The following is a 16850-nucleotide window of genomic DNA, read 5'->3' as shown; positions in this document are numbered from 1 at the left end:
CTGCACTGATGCAATCAGGGATTTTGTTTAACTTCAGATTTCCTAATGATGTGATGCTTTCATAGAGGATAAAACCTTCACAGCTGTGACATCTCGCACCTTCCACACACAGGAAGAGACGCTTTCAGCTTGGTTTCAATAATTGTTTTTTTATTTTTATTTATTTCTTTCTCATTGGGAGGAAGTTTTGAGTTCTGAAACATACAGTATATTTTTATAGTTCAACTCATATATCTCAAAAGATCAAGGAAAATCTTTTTCTTAGGCATTTTACTGACCATTTAATGTTTAAAAATGGCAAAAAGCATGTTTATTTGCATTTATTTAAATTTGCATTTATTTAACATTTTGTTTCATAAACAACCTTTTGAAAAAAAAATGGCCTGACCATTTCCAACCAGTTAGTTGATAAAATTTCAACAAAAATCGATGACATTTTCCGTGCAATCTGTCGCTTAATATAATTTAGATGCAAATTTATACACACTTAATCAGACTCCACCTAATTTGCACTTTTAATGTTTGAAATGGGAAAAATCACATTCTAAAAAAACAATAACAAATGTGTATTTTAATATAAAAGTTTCATTTAAAAGAAATGGCATATTAACTCATAGTAGGGCTACCTCCCTTTAAAAGCAGTAATGTTTAGAATAAAAACTGAAGATTTGAATGAACGGTCAAGCTGATTTATTTACATCTAGTGACCCATATCAGAGATCAAAGAATGGCAAAACAGTGCTCTTTAGTTGATGATTACCTTTCAGCAAAAGTAGTGCCCTACGGTGGAAAAATAAACTTTAGAGGTTGTTGGGCTTCATGTACTCAGATAAGAGACAAAGGCAGGCCTACACACAGTCATAAAGACTGACTGCGGCCTGTAGAAACACTCAAAGCCTGATAACACAAAACGATGCCAAAATCAAACAAAGCGAGTCCAAAACAGACTACAGATCAATTAAGCTTTGCTCAATATACACGTAGTTGAAAAATTCTGAAGGATTGAACTCTCAATTCCTATTGTATGAAATGCACGACTGAACGTGTCCCTCAACCATGACATCATCGAGTATAGAAATTCCATCTATGCTTTGCTTCCAGCGACAGTATATGCCTCGTCTACTTGCAGCCCTGCTGCTACCAGGTTTAGCCTCGCTGCCCAAATAAGTAACTTGCTGTAAAGATCTCCTCCAAGGGATGACACTTGACGCAGTGGCTCAAAGGTGAGGGTCTTTATTATTAACAATAATTATCACAAATAACAAAACAACGTGCACGGAGCACTCTTTCAACAGCCAGCTTAATGACACAGCCTCGTAACTCTCATGTCACTCCTCTTTCCATGGAGGCCCTCTGGCTGATTTTTATGCCGCTCTCCCCGTGCTCACTGAAATTAGAGACAGGTGTTAGACATAATTTAGCTCAGGTGCAAGCGCCCTTACCGCTTTTCTCTCCCGGACGGGCGCTTGACCACGCCCCCGCTGCCACACTTGCGTACCTGAACTTTGGCCATACAATCTCCATCTTGCTGGACGAGCCGAGATTTCTCCATGTTCCACCGAGCACGCTAACGGATCAGAAGGAGACCGCCGAGCAATCCGCTTCGTACACTTCTTACATACTTGCAGATGTAAAGAAAGACATTTCTCTTCCTTCTTCAACTGAGTTGACTTCACTGATTTCTCTGCCAAACTGCTGAGAATCAGTCGGAGTCAAACGATGGACGAACACACATTCCACACCCCTTCTCACAGAGATAGATTATTCTAGTGTGTTATTCTTGTGTAACAAGGTTATTGCTTGTAAAGTTTAAAGACCACCCAGTCTGCTCATTGCTGCTATTAATACTCAAGGGATTACTGTAATTTACCACAAATTAGATTTTCTGTGTTGTTGTCCACCATCACGGGTTTATCCATTAAAGAACCAACAACCACGGCGGAAGGATTACGAGCCATTCACCATGTCTCTGAGTAATAAAATTACGGTTGCCCTCTCTCCCACGATCGCTAAAACTGGCTTCGGTGCCGTCACCCTGTTCTCTCTCTCTCTCTCTCTCTCTCTCTCTCTCTCTCTCTCTCTCTCTCTCTCGTACTATCCGCACACACATGACCCCTCACAAATATACACGCACACACATTTGGCGAACAGATAACTTGGCGATAGCTGTCCAGCTTCGTCCCTAAATTATCGTACAAGCAGAGACACGTGTTAAACGGGCAGACGCCATTAACCAGTCTCTCTGCCCACATTCGCGACCACATTCTATGGCAAAAGATCAAGGACATTTTTCTTTTTGAATTGGAGAAGATTGTGAATTGTGTTCAAGTGTTGAGCATACATGGAAACTCATTCAATAGTATTTAAAAAGTGTCTCAGAATGTGTGTTCAGAGTGGTAAAGCAATGGGTTGCTAATTTGGCGAAGAAAAATATATTTTTAGTATATATATATATATATATATATATATATATATATATATATATATATATATATATATATATATATATATATATATATATATATATATATATATATATTTTTTTTTTTGGTCACTACATAATATCCATAGTTCCATTTCTGTTATTTAATAGTTTTGTGGAAAATGTGGAAAAGAGTAATACACAGAGTATACCTAACATATATGTAGATGCATCCACACTTTTTCTGGTAGTGTATTGGAGCAGAACACTAAACTCCACAAAGTAATTCAAATCCAGTCCAAAGGTCTTTCATTAAATCAGTTTCGTCTTAATGTAATGAGTAATGTTGAGGTCTACATGCTATATATATATAGTACATGTTTTCAAATATTAACAACATATGAAATAAGAACACTGGATGCAATTTACAACTGCAAGAGTCCTAAATGTTAAAACTGTGTTACCTAAAACTGCAAATGAAAACTAAAACCAGAGCTGACTTATGTGGCCATAGAGACCTCTTCCACTAATATATAATTTATTTATTTATTTATTACTGCTTAGTTTCTGTGACTCTGTGTGTGTGCGTGCGCGTGTGTGTGTGTGTGTGTGTGTATGTGTGTGTGTGAGAGAGAGAGAGGGTGTGTGTGTGTGTGTATTGGTGCCCATATTTGCAAATGTGTATGTAAGAGAGTGAAAAGAAAACAAAATTCCTTAACAGCAAACACAACAGACTCTACTCCTCCTTTTCCTCATCTCTCTCTATTCCTCCTTTCCTGACTAAGAGTTTAGCACTCACAGTTATATCCTGCAACAGCTCTGGAGCCTTGGAGGTAGACAGCCTGAGTCTGGACACTTGAAATCTTTTGAAAAAGGATTTAAAGACAATGTCGACAGTTTTGAGCTAAGGAGAACTAGAGCTGCCCTGCTGAACAAATGCAGACAGGAGGGGAGACAACTTTAGGAAGTTAACAACAGGTGAGCAGAGGGAGAATGACAGACAAGTGGACAAATTTGATCTGGATTACACTGCTTAAAGTATGAAACATGCATATTTACAGGAAATTGGAAAAAGATATATTAGCTTCATTCTATAATTACTTTTGTGTTCATTTGATTAATGTCTTAAGTAGGGCTTATATTGAGCTTACATTGAGGGTATTTTCAGGGTAATGTACTTTAGCTGCTGTAACAACATTTTTCATCATATTTTCCCCTTTACTTGTTCAGTCTCAATGAATGTGGTCATGAAAAATGCCAAATCAATTAACCGTGCTAATTTTTCTGCTTTGATTAGAGTGTAACTATCTAATGAATAAATGCAAATATATTTGTTATGAATAAATTCATAGTCTATTTGACTCTCAATTGCTTGTAAGGATAATCTATTTGTAAGTGTTTAAGCAAAACAGTAACTCTTGATCCATTGATGTTGAGGGTAGACACTATGATCACTGTGTGGGCTTGAATAGCATGAATGCTTTAGACTACTGTCCTAATTATGATCCCTTTTAAAAGAAGACACTTAGGAGTTTTTTTGGTGAAGTGAAAGCAAGCAGCAATAATTGAAATTAAAACTACATTATAGAAGCATATGTTTATTTTAAAGAAAATACACCGCTTAACTTAAATAAAACAAGCAAAAAATGGCCTGCAGTCTCCGTGCCAGTTAAGAGGTTCTAAATAAGCTATTTCAAAATAGTAAATAAACATCAGTATCTGACATGAACATGACATGCTCCTCTTCTTTTTGCCGCTTACTGGCTTGTGCACCTGATAATTTCGTTAATTTTCACTCATTTTGTCCACATATGATAAGGATTAGTTTATAATATAATAGCGTAGCGCTAGTGCTCATTAAATGGGTAGAGGGGCGCACAGTCGTAGTAGCACTATTTTGGTAGTGTGCATGAAAACCAAAAGACAACACCATAGGCACAAACAGCGAACAAGTAAAAAAAACAATTTATTTTTTCTAATTTTTGGTAGGTCCATGTCGTGGCCCCCTTTGGTATATCGTGCTGCCGTTTTGTGGCCAGTCTGGCCCCATTTCGCGGCTGGCCCACTGGGAAAAGTCCCTGTTCTCCCTATGGCTAGTCCACCCCTGGTTATTGCCTTCTTACCTGATTGCGATATTTGAATATTACTTTTTTATCTCCATAAAATTTGTAATTTCTCCATTAAAGAGTTAACCATGAACATAACTTGGTTTAAATAAGTGTGACTGGTGGGCACACATTGGCTGTGAAAGAAAACACTCACTTTTTAATTCGTTCTCTTTAGTGAATGTTACAGAATAGAGTGATTTCAAACTGTTCTGAAGGTAACTAAGTCAAGGTTGCCATCCGAAATCACAAATCACGAAGATTAAAATGCAACGTTATTCACATGTCTATCCCAGCGCATATATAGGCAATTTAAATCTGAATTTCAAATCGCAAACTATCTTTACAGCCACGTCTTTACATGCTACTAATAGACAGTTTTTCATTCTATGACCCTGCTGAGCCTGCTGCATTAAAACCTGGATCATATCTGCCTGCACATGACATTTCATCTGTAATTACTGGTTTCAGATTTCACGATGTATCGCAAAATCGTAGTCAGAATCGTAATCCAACCGATGTTGTCAGAGCGAATCCTAACACCCCTATTGTAGAGGGGAAAATATTTGGATTTGCTATTAATTTTTCTGACTGCTTCATTAATTTGATTATATTTTAGTTTGAAGTGTAATCTGAATGTAATAATATATTTTGGTTTAATTTGTTTGTATGAATCTTTCAAAATCAATCAGTAGAAGTGAAGTGCATGTCGATATAATCGCTGTTAATACTAGCCATGCTTTGTGTGTCAGTAGATGAAATCATAAATAAAACGTATGCTCTATAATTTCACGGAACGTACATCCAAATCCTGATGAGAATCACATTTTCTATGCTGATAAAAAGAGAGTTTCACTGTCATAAAAATAGTTATATTCTTCTTATTCATTGCATACAGTCCATAAACACTACCAACTTCTAATGAATGTGCTGTCTTTGTTTAAATTACTGATGTTTGACAGGCAGTGGACTACATAAAAGGATGCAGATGCTGCAATAACCGGAGAAGAACCTCAGAAATAAATAGCATTTGACACACCCCATTAGTGCTTTGCCTGCCATTGACTTTGAGCTTATCACTTAGAGCATAGCGCCGCGCTTAGTGTTAGCGCTGCTAAAATATTACCCATGTTTGAATTCGTTCATAACTTTTACTGATAGGTTTGCATGAGAATGTTTTAAAGTACATCAGAACACTTTTTGAGATCTGGTTGGTGTTATTGATACAGAACATGACTCATAGAGAATAAAAAGTATTTGGGCAAATAAGTCACTCTAATAATGTATTGAATTAGGCAACACAATATCAAAATATAGTGGCATCTGCAAACAGACAGTAAAATTAAGTACAGTAAAATGTACTTAATTTTGCAGTATCCAGTTGAGACCTATTTTACTTTCCTTATCTATGTTTTTTACACAAACATTATTAGGTTTTATGAAACCCCAAACACAATGAGAGTATAGTCAAACTCAACACAACACAATGGTTAGAAAGTTTGCAATATTATAACATTCCTTACAACTCAACCCTTGCATCATTTGTTGTCATTTGAAGATGTGAGCTGTTTTGAAAGAGGAAAGAATTCACTGATCAGCACTTGGACAAAACAGAGGTACAAGGGCTCCTTTGGGGTAATGATGAAAAGGAAGCAGAATTTAGTGGAGGACAGCACAACCCTCATCGCCCTCTCTGACCACCCTGAACAAACCTACGGGAGCACAGAGGTACTACAACAGCCTGTACTCTCCATATTTGTTTTTTAAGGAAAAGTCCTAGTTGTTTACAAAAAATCATCAGCAGTTACAAAGAGAGGAAGCTAATTACGAGTTAACAATACAACAAAACATGCCAAACTCTTACGGTTTCCTTGCATTCCCTGTCACTTTTCAAGACTCCACCCTAAAATTCTTGATAAGACACTGATTAAAGTCTTTACCGTAGAATTCTCTTGTGAAAAACATTCTCAAGTTTTTGTGTGAGCATCAGTTATTCATGTATGGTTGTAAGGAAGATGTCTACATTTTATTCACAGATGTGTGCAGCACCTCAGGAAAACAAAAACGTATTTAGTGATGGAGTTACCCACGTTGGTGAGTATTCAAGAAAGAGCACGGAAAAGAAAGTTTGAAGAAATTTACTTGCATGCTTTTACCAATTCTGCGTTAAAACAATATCACATATTCATTGATTGAAAATTACAATATTAATTTATATGAATGTCTTTAGAGTTCTTTCAAAGAAATGTTGATACACACAATTTGACTAATTTGTTGATCTTTTTATTGTCTTTTAGAAATATTTGTTTGTGTTTTCCTACTTCACTAAAATGACCTTGTAGTTGTGCCCAGTAGATGCATTTGCATTATTTATGTTAATAGTTTAATATGCAAAATAATTGATAATATTTGACATTTTAATATATAATATACAAGATATTAGGGTTGTGCAGCAGAGACATTATATGTATTTGTATCTGTATCTGATCATATGACAAAATTATCTGTATCTGTCTCTGTATTTGGATAGAACCGGGTGTGGGCGGAGCTTAAATCTGAAATGCATCAAAATTAAATGAAATGCCCATTTATAAGTATTACTCTTACATTTATAGTTTCTATTAATAAAATATGCCTTGTATACTCATAATAATAATCATCATCATAATAATAGTATTATATATTTATTAGGGCTGTCAATCGATTAAAAGTTTTTATCAAATTAATTACATGGTGTCCTGATTAGTTAATCGTGATTAATCGCATTTATAAATATTTGCTGAGAAAGCTCCTCATATAACAATAATTCAATATATAATGAAGAAATAATTATAAATAGTTATCTTTAAATATTAAAAAATTATATATATATAAAAAATGATCCATAGAGCATGGAGTGGGTCAAAACAATCCATTATCGTTAGGCTAATTATCGATTTGTTGCTGCAGCTCAACATTTTTAACATATTAACATTTTATAATGCATAAACATTAAATGTAAACATTTAAAATATATAAAACATTGATAAAATATATATTTTTAATATTTATTGTTATAATAAATTTATTTGTATGATACATTTTCTATAAAAATATAGAGACAACTATTGATCTGTTTGCAGATTTTGTCTTGGTTTGGGAAGAGTCTGTGAACCCCTTAAAGTCTGCTGATTCAGAGGAAGAATCTTCCCGTTCCTCGCGAGATATTCACAGGAAGTGGAGGACAGAATTCCTTTCCAGACTCCAGACTGCAGGCATTCATCAGGAGATGGTATAAACATCTCTAAAGATATGTGTTGAAAGATCAACTCTCTATCAGTATCAGGAACTGTAAAATACTGTACATGCTCAATGAATTAGAGTTAAATGTATGCATAACACTTCAGCACCAGCACCATCATCCAACTTGTGTTTTATATTCGTTTGCCCAGTGTCTTTGCATGTCTTGACATAGCAGGTTTGAATAGAGAGGTATGTGCATATATGAAGAGATTTGAGAGCTGCAGCGAAGGGGAATATTTTTTGTGAAAAACACCTGAAATTTTCATCCTTTTCCTCACACAAAGCTATCATATGGCTTCACAAGTCTTGGAATATTGTACACAAGTTTTATAAACAACTTTTATGATACTTTTATAGAGCTGTTGTAATTTTTGGAGCTTGACAGAACCTGGTTTCTGGTATCTTCACTGTATTCTTTGATTATATGGAAAAATGCAGCTTTAACATTCTTTAAAACATCTTTTATTTCCCACAGATGCAATTGTAATTTCTGAGTAATGGTTCCTTTAAAGACAGATTCACTCTTTTAAAATTATTTTTCGAATACATTTATTTTGAATTCAATTTTAGGGACAAGCTTACTGAAAGGGCACTATGTAATTTAATGTCTCTGCCTCACTATGAATGTGTCTCAGAAAGAATTTGTTCAGGGGAAAACAAAGACTACATATGTGCTTCTGAGCGCCGCCTGGAATGTTCTGTGTTATTATGCTGAAGAGATCAGCCTTCGAGTTCCATTGCAGGTAATACCCCCTACCCGTACCTTTTTATACACAGGCTTTTACAAAGCAAATGATTCACCTCTCTACAATTACTTATTATATCTAAAATAGTCCTCTCTATTGGGTCCTCTCAGGTTGTGACAACTCCAATATCAAACTGGTCAGAGGACATCCTGAACAAAATGCACATCCCAAACATCATGGCTCAGGATGTGCCCAACCTTCCACCAGACTACTATACCTGCCAGTATCGCAACAACAAACTAGAGAGGTACTGATCCATTCTTCCAATTCTATAGCAGCTGGTCTCCATACCCAAAACTAGTGCCAGAATTGTCCATTGCTGAATTTTATTGGACAAAGATGATCATTAAATCACAAGCACCTCATCCCTAATTTAAAAGGTTGATGGTTTGTAGTTAGAAAACATTTACTCGTGTGCTTCTGAGGAAGTGAGTTACAATATAATGAACAGTAAACATCTTCATGAGTATGCAAACCCTGCCTGCTTAACAAAAAGGATGTAACATGCTGTTCATACACTTAAGTGTTTGCATAGAGTACACCACCTCCTTAACAAACAGATTGCACTCTTCCTTGCTCTAATGTAAAATACTTTGTTAAAAATACCGTTTGACCCAAAAATAATTGCACATACTCAAACACTTACAGTAACAACTGTATTCCTATAATCACATTAATCACACATAAATTCATATTTTATACTAATCTTAAATGTTGCTTTCAGGTTTCTTGGCCATGAGAACAAGGACACCTTCTTTAAGACCACACAAAGGCATAAGATAGTGAGTTTGGAGAGATTGTAAGCAAACTTTGCAGACTGTCTCTTCTATAGACCATTATAATATCCACAGTGCACACTACATTATGTAGCTGATCCAATATTCTGACTTCTCTGTCCTTGTTTTAAAGTTGTATGAGATATTAGTGCGGACTCCATTTGGAGCGTTGAAGAGAGGAGAGGTTGGAGTTGGCAGGCTTGTTAGTGAAAATGTTTTGACTGCTGCTTTTCCTCTACATGAGGTAAGAACATAGCATAACTGATCCTGAGATGTGAACTTAATCTTAACAAACACACTTCATATCCACACAGTTCTATCATTTACATTTGTGTACAGCACAATATACAGCACCTATACTTACTTCCCTAATATATGATGCTGGTGTCATTGTACACTGTGCATTGGAACAGGTTATTCCAAAGTGTTTTGTAATATTTGAGCAATTTTGTGCCACCTCTGAAACAACTTTGTCATCAGTCCCTCTTATTTTTCAACACCTCACTTTCAACCACCTGACACAATCTATTTAACATCCACATGATTATCTGATATATTCAACAATCCTACAATTCTTAAAAAGCCAGAAACGAAGGTGGCTGGTAAACTAGGCAGCACTTAAAGGGCGACAGCCCTGTAGACGATGCCAGCAAGGCCAGCTTACTCAACCCAGACCAGATTATCACTCCAAGCTGATGGATTGTGGGATGGAACCCAGACGACAAGCTCACAGTAGCCCCCAGTTGACAACAAATCTCAGACTAAAATATCTAGACAATCTGGGGCCCCATGTAAGAAAAAATGTCTACCGGGAGGCTATGAATACTGAAGACATGATTTACGGCCGTAACCACGTTCTCCCTCACTGACAGCAATTTGGGGAGGGGAATAAAATAAGCCGTCTTAGAGTACCAGTCCACAATGGTCAAAATAACTGTATCGCCATGGGAGGGAGGTAGCGCGGTTACAAAATCTATGGTAATATGGGCCCAGGGTCTCGAAGGGACTGACAGTGGCTGAAGGAGCCCCTCTGGAGGGTGACTGAAGGTCTTGCTACTAGAACAAACAGAGCAACTATAACGTAACTATATACATCCTGCGCCAGCGAAGGCCACCATAAGGGCTCTGGTACACAAAACTCCTGGTTGGCAGGTGACATTGGATGAACGGCCCCACCGGAGGACGTGTGGACGAACCGACCAAGGAACAAATAACAGATTTGCTGGGCACCCTGCAGGTGTGGTAGTTGAGCGGGAAGCGGAAGGGACTTTGGATTCGACATCCAAGGAAACCATGGCCACCACCCGAGAATGGTAGAATGGTGTCAGGGGAGGACAACAAATTATTGGCTTCAAAGCCTCTGGATAAAGCATCAGGCTTGATATTTTTGGAGCCTGGACGGTATTACAAAACAAAATCTGAAAATCTGAAAAAAGTGCTCAGCGAGCCTGTCTAGAAATTTAGCTTAGCGGATATTAGCTAGGTTCTTATGGTCAGTCCAGACCACAAAACCTTTCAAACCAGTGGCGCCACTTGCCAAGGGCCAGCCTGACCGCCAACAACTCTCAGTTACCGGTACCGTAATTTCATTCACTAGGGGTGAGATGATTGGAAAAGAATGTGCAGGGATGCATCTTCCCATCCGAGATGGAACGCTGGGAGAGAACCGCCCCAACGCCAACCTCTGACGCATCAACCTGGGTCAGGATTTGTTAGAATCGGAGCCGAAGAAAAACGCTTCTTAAGTTTGGAGGATGCAGACTCAGCCTGCGAGGACCAATGGAACTCAGTTTGGTGGAGGTAAGATCCATCAGAGGAGCAGCGACAGGACTTCTGTCAAGCGATAGAAATTGGTGAACCCCAGAAACCTCTGCAGGGCCTTGTGGGAGTCTTGGGTTGACCAATCAGAGACTGCTATCACCTTGCATGGATACATACTAATCCACTTGGATGAGATGATGAAACCCAAGAACGGAATGGACTGTGTATGGAACGCAGACTTCTCCGCCTTGAAGAACAAATGGTTCTCCAGCAGCAAAGATCAGAATGTCATCTAATTAAACAAAAAAAAAAAAGATTGATCATGTCTCTGAGCACATCAATAACAAGTGCCTTTAAAACAGCCATGGTCATTGGCCAAACCAAAAGGCATCACCATGTACTCAAAATGCTCTTTAGGGGTGTTAAAGGCTGTTTTCCACTCATCACCTTCCCGTATCTGGACAAAGTGATAAGCATTGTGTAAGTCCAACTTCGTAAAGACAGTTGCTTCCTACAAGGGATCGAAGACATCAACAGCAAAGTATAAGAATGCTTTACCGTGATGTCATTCAACCCCCGATAGTCTATACAGGAACGAAGCAACCCGTATTTCTTCTCAGCGAAGAAAACCCCATCCCTCCCAGAGAAGAGAAAGGTCGGATGAGACCGGCTTCTAGAGACTCATTTATGTACTTGTTCCTGGCCTCTTTTTCTGTAAACGAGAGTGAATAAATTCATCCCCGAGGCGGAGAATTGCCTGGCAGAAGTTCAATAGCACAGTCGAACGGGAGGTGAGGAGGAAGGATCACAGCCAGGGACCGACTGAAAGCTGCCTTCAGGTCATGGTAAGCCACCGGAACCCCCACCAAGTCCACTGATTCATCCTGCTGTAGCGTGGCCACATAAGGGGATGTTTTATATATAAGGTTCTTGACATAAAACTAATTATGTTTGTCATTTATGCCTATTAGTTATATTGCTTTCCCCTGTATTCCTGTTATTCCCTCAGCTGTTGTATGTTTATCCCCATCTCTGTTCACGCGAGATCTTCGCGTGGTTTCGTGTTACGTGTTTTTCTGCCACGTAAACAGGAAATACTTTCACTTTCTATTTAAGGAACCGCTATGCCGGTTTTCGGGGCTCATTTGCGAGTACGCACATCTACAAACCCGTTCATTCACAAATTGGATTACGCTGGTGACTGTCCTGGGAGCGCTGAAACGCCGCTCCTCCTGGAGGTTATTCGTTTGGCTCGCAGCCAGGATTACTTTTTATCAGAGGACACTGGTCACTCATCACTTCATCACTTCATCACTTGGTCGTGCTCACGGACTATCAAACTTCCCGGTGAGGCTGATCTGAACACTGTATATAACTCTGTGCACTCTGGACTTCACTTTTACATGTATATACACCACACCTTGATTGTTATTGTTGTAAATATTATTGGTTTGTTAATACACTTGGGTTTATTGATTTTTCATCAGTGTTGATATATTTATTTTCTCTACTCCAATATCTGTCTTTAGAAACGGTACGGTTGATCCCAAAATAGTGTAAACTCCACTTTAAGATTTTGGGGAGTGTTACACTGCGACACAGAATAAGACAACACAGGAGAGACAGCATAGCAAAGACAATTGGACAAACAGAAAGTACTCCAGGTAAGCACAGAGTTTCCCACCCAATCAACACGAGGACTGTGCATTACCAGCCATGGGTGTCCCAACACTAACGGTGAGGATGGCAACCTGATGAGGAAGAATGTCAGCTGCTCAACATGGTTGCCAGAGACTGTGAGGGTAAGAGGAGCAGTGGTGGGGGTGGCCGCCACTCAATGTGCTGGCAGTGATGGAGTCCTGGTGGCGCAGAACTAGTACCTTCCAGTGCATGGCGAGGTCGACATCCAGGAAATTTCCCTCAGCTCCAGAATCCAGCAACACGGAACAGTCCCGATGTTTGGTGCCCCACTGCAGTCTGGCCGGGAGGAGAGAGTGATGTTCAGGGGATTTGCTCATCTGAGTCACACTCACCAGTAACCCCTTCTTTACTGGTGAGCACTACATTTTACTGGACAAGTGGCTGACCGATGACCAGGACATCCACAATACAGGCATAACCTGCACAACCCCAGGGTAAGGCACCAATGTTTCTCTTCAGTTCCTACCAATTTGCGAAGGCTCAGGTTCTGAAACTGGCTCAGGAGGGGCACTCTATGGAACCGACGAAGGCGGTGACCAGTAGGAAACCAGCAGTGGATGATGGAGTCGACGGTGGAGCGCAAGTCGATTATCCACCCTGATTGCCAAAGTCATTGAGTCGCGAGGGTTACATTTCGTCCTTGACGGAATCCACAGGCCCATGCGAAAAGCGGGCCAACTAGGCCTGCTCATTCCAGCTGCAGGAGATGGCGAGGTTGCAAAAACGGAAGTATTCTGAAACAGTGTTAGTACCTTGCATCAGATCAGATTACTCCCTGGCCGCCTCACTGCCCTGGGCTGATCTATCGAAGACCTTCTGGAACACCAAGGAACACTGGAAGAGGAACGGCCGACAGGTATCAGGCTCACTCAAGTATAGAGCTGGTGGATTGAGCTGGGGTTCTGGATGAGCAGAGGCAGCGTGAACTGCTGTCAGTGGAGTGAAGCTTTCTGATGTGGAGCCAGGATCGGGACTGGGGGGAAGGTGCAGCTGTTGGATTAGAGATGTCAGTTCGCCCATCTGCTCTGCCAAAGCCTCCAATGCCTGATTAGAAGCAGCAATCTGATCTTGTTGTCACCCCAGAAGAGCCCCCTTCTGAGAGACTGCAGTACGGAGAGAGATTTCCTCTGCTGGGTCCATCACTTCGCCAGTTCGTTCTGTCAATATATAGCACAGGAGACTCAAGTGTGGAGAAAACAGAAAACACACCAACTGAGGCTAGCATTTGAGAGGTGAGTGTAACCCACAAGCACACACAATGAACTGCTGCCAAACAGTACAAACAAGAGGATGTAAGTAGGGAGAGAAAATTAAGGACAGGTGCGCTGATAATCAACGATCTGCGCGATCAGCGTCTCCATAGAAATGCTGATCATGCTCACTGAGCAACACCTGAACACACACACGAGGAAGGGGAAAACACACAGAAAGAACAAACTGGACAAACTCACCGGGATCGTGACATTCACATAATACAAACATAATTACAAATACACACAGCCTTGGATATTACACACTCATTAAAAAATAGCTAACTTGTCACACTCTAAAATATACTCCCAAAAGTATAGAAAAGTTAATCCCTGAATTCAAGAGGTGGCTGAAGCCCTCTGTGAGCAATGACACAAGGGCTTACTGTCTTTACAGTCCCTGACTCAATACAGAACATCCTTCTTGTTGTTTTTACGCAGACGGAGGCTGTGTGCTGTGTGAGAGACAAAATAAGAAAAACATTCTGTCTGAGTGACTCAAGCCTGGTCTCCTAAGCAACCAAATTAGCCTGATTGTGAACTGTCCAATCTGTAGATGTAGCAGGAGTAGAATAAAGTTTAGGTTTTAGTGTTTCTCACTTCGTGCTCATAGCTTAGAATAAATACATTACATTCAGTCGGGTGGCCACATTATGTCTAGTCGCACAAATATTTAAATGTGTCCGAAGCTCAAATTAGATCTGAAATACAGCCTCTGCAGGTCAGAACTCCACACAGGTGCCATATGACACTCCATTTGAAATAACTGACCACAGGTCTGTCATCTGTCATTTGTCGAATGCAGTGAAAAGGCAGCTTCAGTCCAGTAAGACTAAATAAAAAATTATCTGCAAAAATGTAGAGTACTTTTCAAGTTTAAATAAAATTGTAAGGAGTACATTTCTTTGGAAATGTAATTAAGTTAAAGTGTATTCCGTTTAAATGACACTTGGGTGAAGTACAAATCCCCCCAAAAATACTTAAGTAGTTTTACTCAATTACTTTACACCCCGCATCCCAGCCATTGTTACCTGATAGTACCATTAGTGACTATAGCTGGATACAGTGTTTTGCGGGATATGTGCTTCTGTGTCCCCTGTTGTTAGTTCTCTGGCTCTGAGAGATGCTGTCTGTCCACTCACATCTGACATATTTTACAGTGCTGTGATAGTTTGTTGTTTATTGTTTGTCATTGTGCTTTAAACTACTCTGCTTTTGCCATGAAAATAAACTTTGGTGATGACATAGCATCTATCCATCCATCCACCTAAATGTCTATTTCCCTAAATGACTTTGTAGGGTAGTAAAGGGTATTGATGTTTCACTGGTAAAAACATTGAAACTGAGAAAAATGGCTTGAATTATTTTGATATGGGTTTTATAGTTACTGCATTTCACACTGTTTTTGTCTGAATTTCAGCATATGAAACAAACTCGTCTGTCACCGGACAGATGCGTTTTGCCTTTGTAGGGCAGTTTAATTGCTTATTACATTTCTGTCAAACAGAAAGAATTGTCATCATTTAATATTATATAATTACTTAAGCGGTTCCCATCTGGGTCAAATCTTTGGTTTTTAATCTTATGTTATTGATCACTCCATCTAATATAATTCTCTCCACTCAATCCTTGCATTTGTTGGAACTCTATGTCTATGTAATTTGCTTTAAGGTTGTAATTCTAATTACTCTGAAATTCTATTGCTTTAATTTATTTCATAGTCATGGAGGTATACTAAGAATAATTTTGTCAGGGCCCACTTCAATCTTATATATAAGGATTATCAATTTATTTCATTATATTTTTAATATGGGGAATAAGTGTCAAATATAGTTATAGTGGGCCTTATGATCTTAACAATTACTCCATGTTATGCCAATTAAAGACATTTAATGCCAGCCTATGAGACATTAAATGCCCACCTATGATATCCCCCAGCCCACCCTAGCATAGCTGGCAGGAGCCGGGCCTGATACTCACACTAACTACCAACAGCTAAAACAAGCATTTATATTATTGGTGATGTTCAGACAGTCAAAATAGTAATGAACAGGACAAACTTTCCCCAAAATATCCATATCAAATATGATTTGTCTTTGTCCAATTAGGGTCCATTTAAAATGCCGACAGCTCCAATAGATCCAAAGTCTCTGAACATGAGACAGATTCTGCATCATTACTGGGCTCGATGGGCTTGCTGGAGGAAATACCAACCTTTGGATCACATTCGCGAGTACTTTGGCGAGAAAATAGCCCTCTACTTTGCCTGGCTGGGTATGATTGCACCTTATCTACACACCTACATTCCATCTATAACCAAGACTAATAATTAATTAATTTCACTCAAAAATGAAAATTCTATCATTTACTTATCCTCATGCCATCCCAGATGTGTATGACTTCCTTTTTTCTGCAGAACACAAATAATTATTTTTAGAGGAGTCGTGTGGTGCCATGTAAGGTTCAGAAGTGTGAACGGCGAGCTCTGCGCACTTTGCTAGTTTTAATACTTTTTGTGTCATAAACCAGTGAGATTCGATACTCCCTAATTCTTAACTGTTGTAGGAAGACAATATGTTAAAGAATTCAAAATCTTCATGCTCTGGAGATATTAAAAGACACCTACATGCTCAAGCTGAATCCCCTGAGCAGCAGGCTGAAAGCCCGGGAGTCAATTTGGACAGTGAAGTAAAGGAAATTCTGCATAAATTGCTGAACGTGTCGGCAATGCTGACGAAGTTCGTTGCTGACTTGGAGGAACTTACTGTAATACGTCGATCAATCACTGCCATCAAGACAAAATTCAC

At 39.1% G+C, this 16850-nt stretch overlaps 1 protein-coding gene across 2 annotated transcripts in view; it reads left to right on the top strand.

The window, feature by feature from the left end:
- The first annotated feature begins 3239 nt into the window (after nucleotides 1-3239).
- The window catches only part of ano7 (anoctamin 7), a 28213-nt gene continuing 14602 nt past the window's right edge, over nucleotides 3240-16850 (top strand). For both annotated transcript variants that reach the window (XM_052110255.1, XM_052110254.1), the window contains exons 1-9: nucleotides 3240-3400; nucleotides 6086-6255; nucleotides 6564-6621; nucleotides 7650-7798; nucleotides 8445-8552; nucleotides 8666-8802; nucleotides 9280-9337; nucleotides 9465-9575; nucleotides 16152-16317. In XM_052110255.1, the coding sequence (XP_051966215.1) occupies nucleotides 6166-6255; nucleotides 6564-6621; nucleotides 7650-7798; nucleotides 8445-8552; nucleotides 8666-8802; nucleotides 9280-9337; nucleotides 9465-9575; nucleotides 16152-16317 (877 nt within the window). In that variant the 5' untranslated portion in view covers nucleotides 3240-3400; nucleotides 6086-6165. The remainder of the gene's footprint in view (nucleotides 3401-6085; nucleotides 6256-6563; nucleotides 6622-7649; nucleotides 7799-8444; nucleotides 8553-8665; nucleotides 8803-9279; nucleotides 9338-9464; nucleotides 9576-16151; nucleotides 16318-16850) is intronic.

This window comes from Xyrauchen texanus, chromosome 38, assembly GCF_025860055.1.
Source record: "Xyrauchen texanus isolate HMW12.3.18 chromosome 38, RBS_HiC_50CHRs, whole genome shotgun sequence".
Lineage (NCBI taxonomy): Eukaryota > Metazoa > Chordata > Actinopteri > Cypriniformes > Catostomidae > Xyrauchen > Xyrauchen texanus.
Note: the sequence above shows the minus strand (reverse complement) of the source record. Positions and strands in the feature narration are given on the sequence as shown.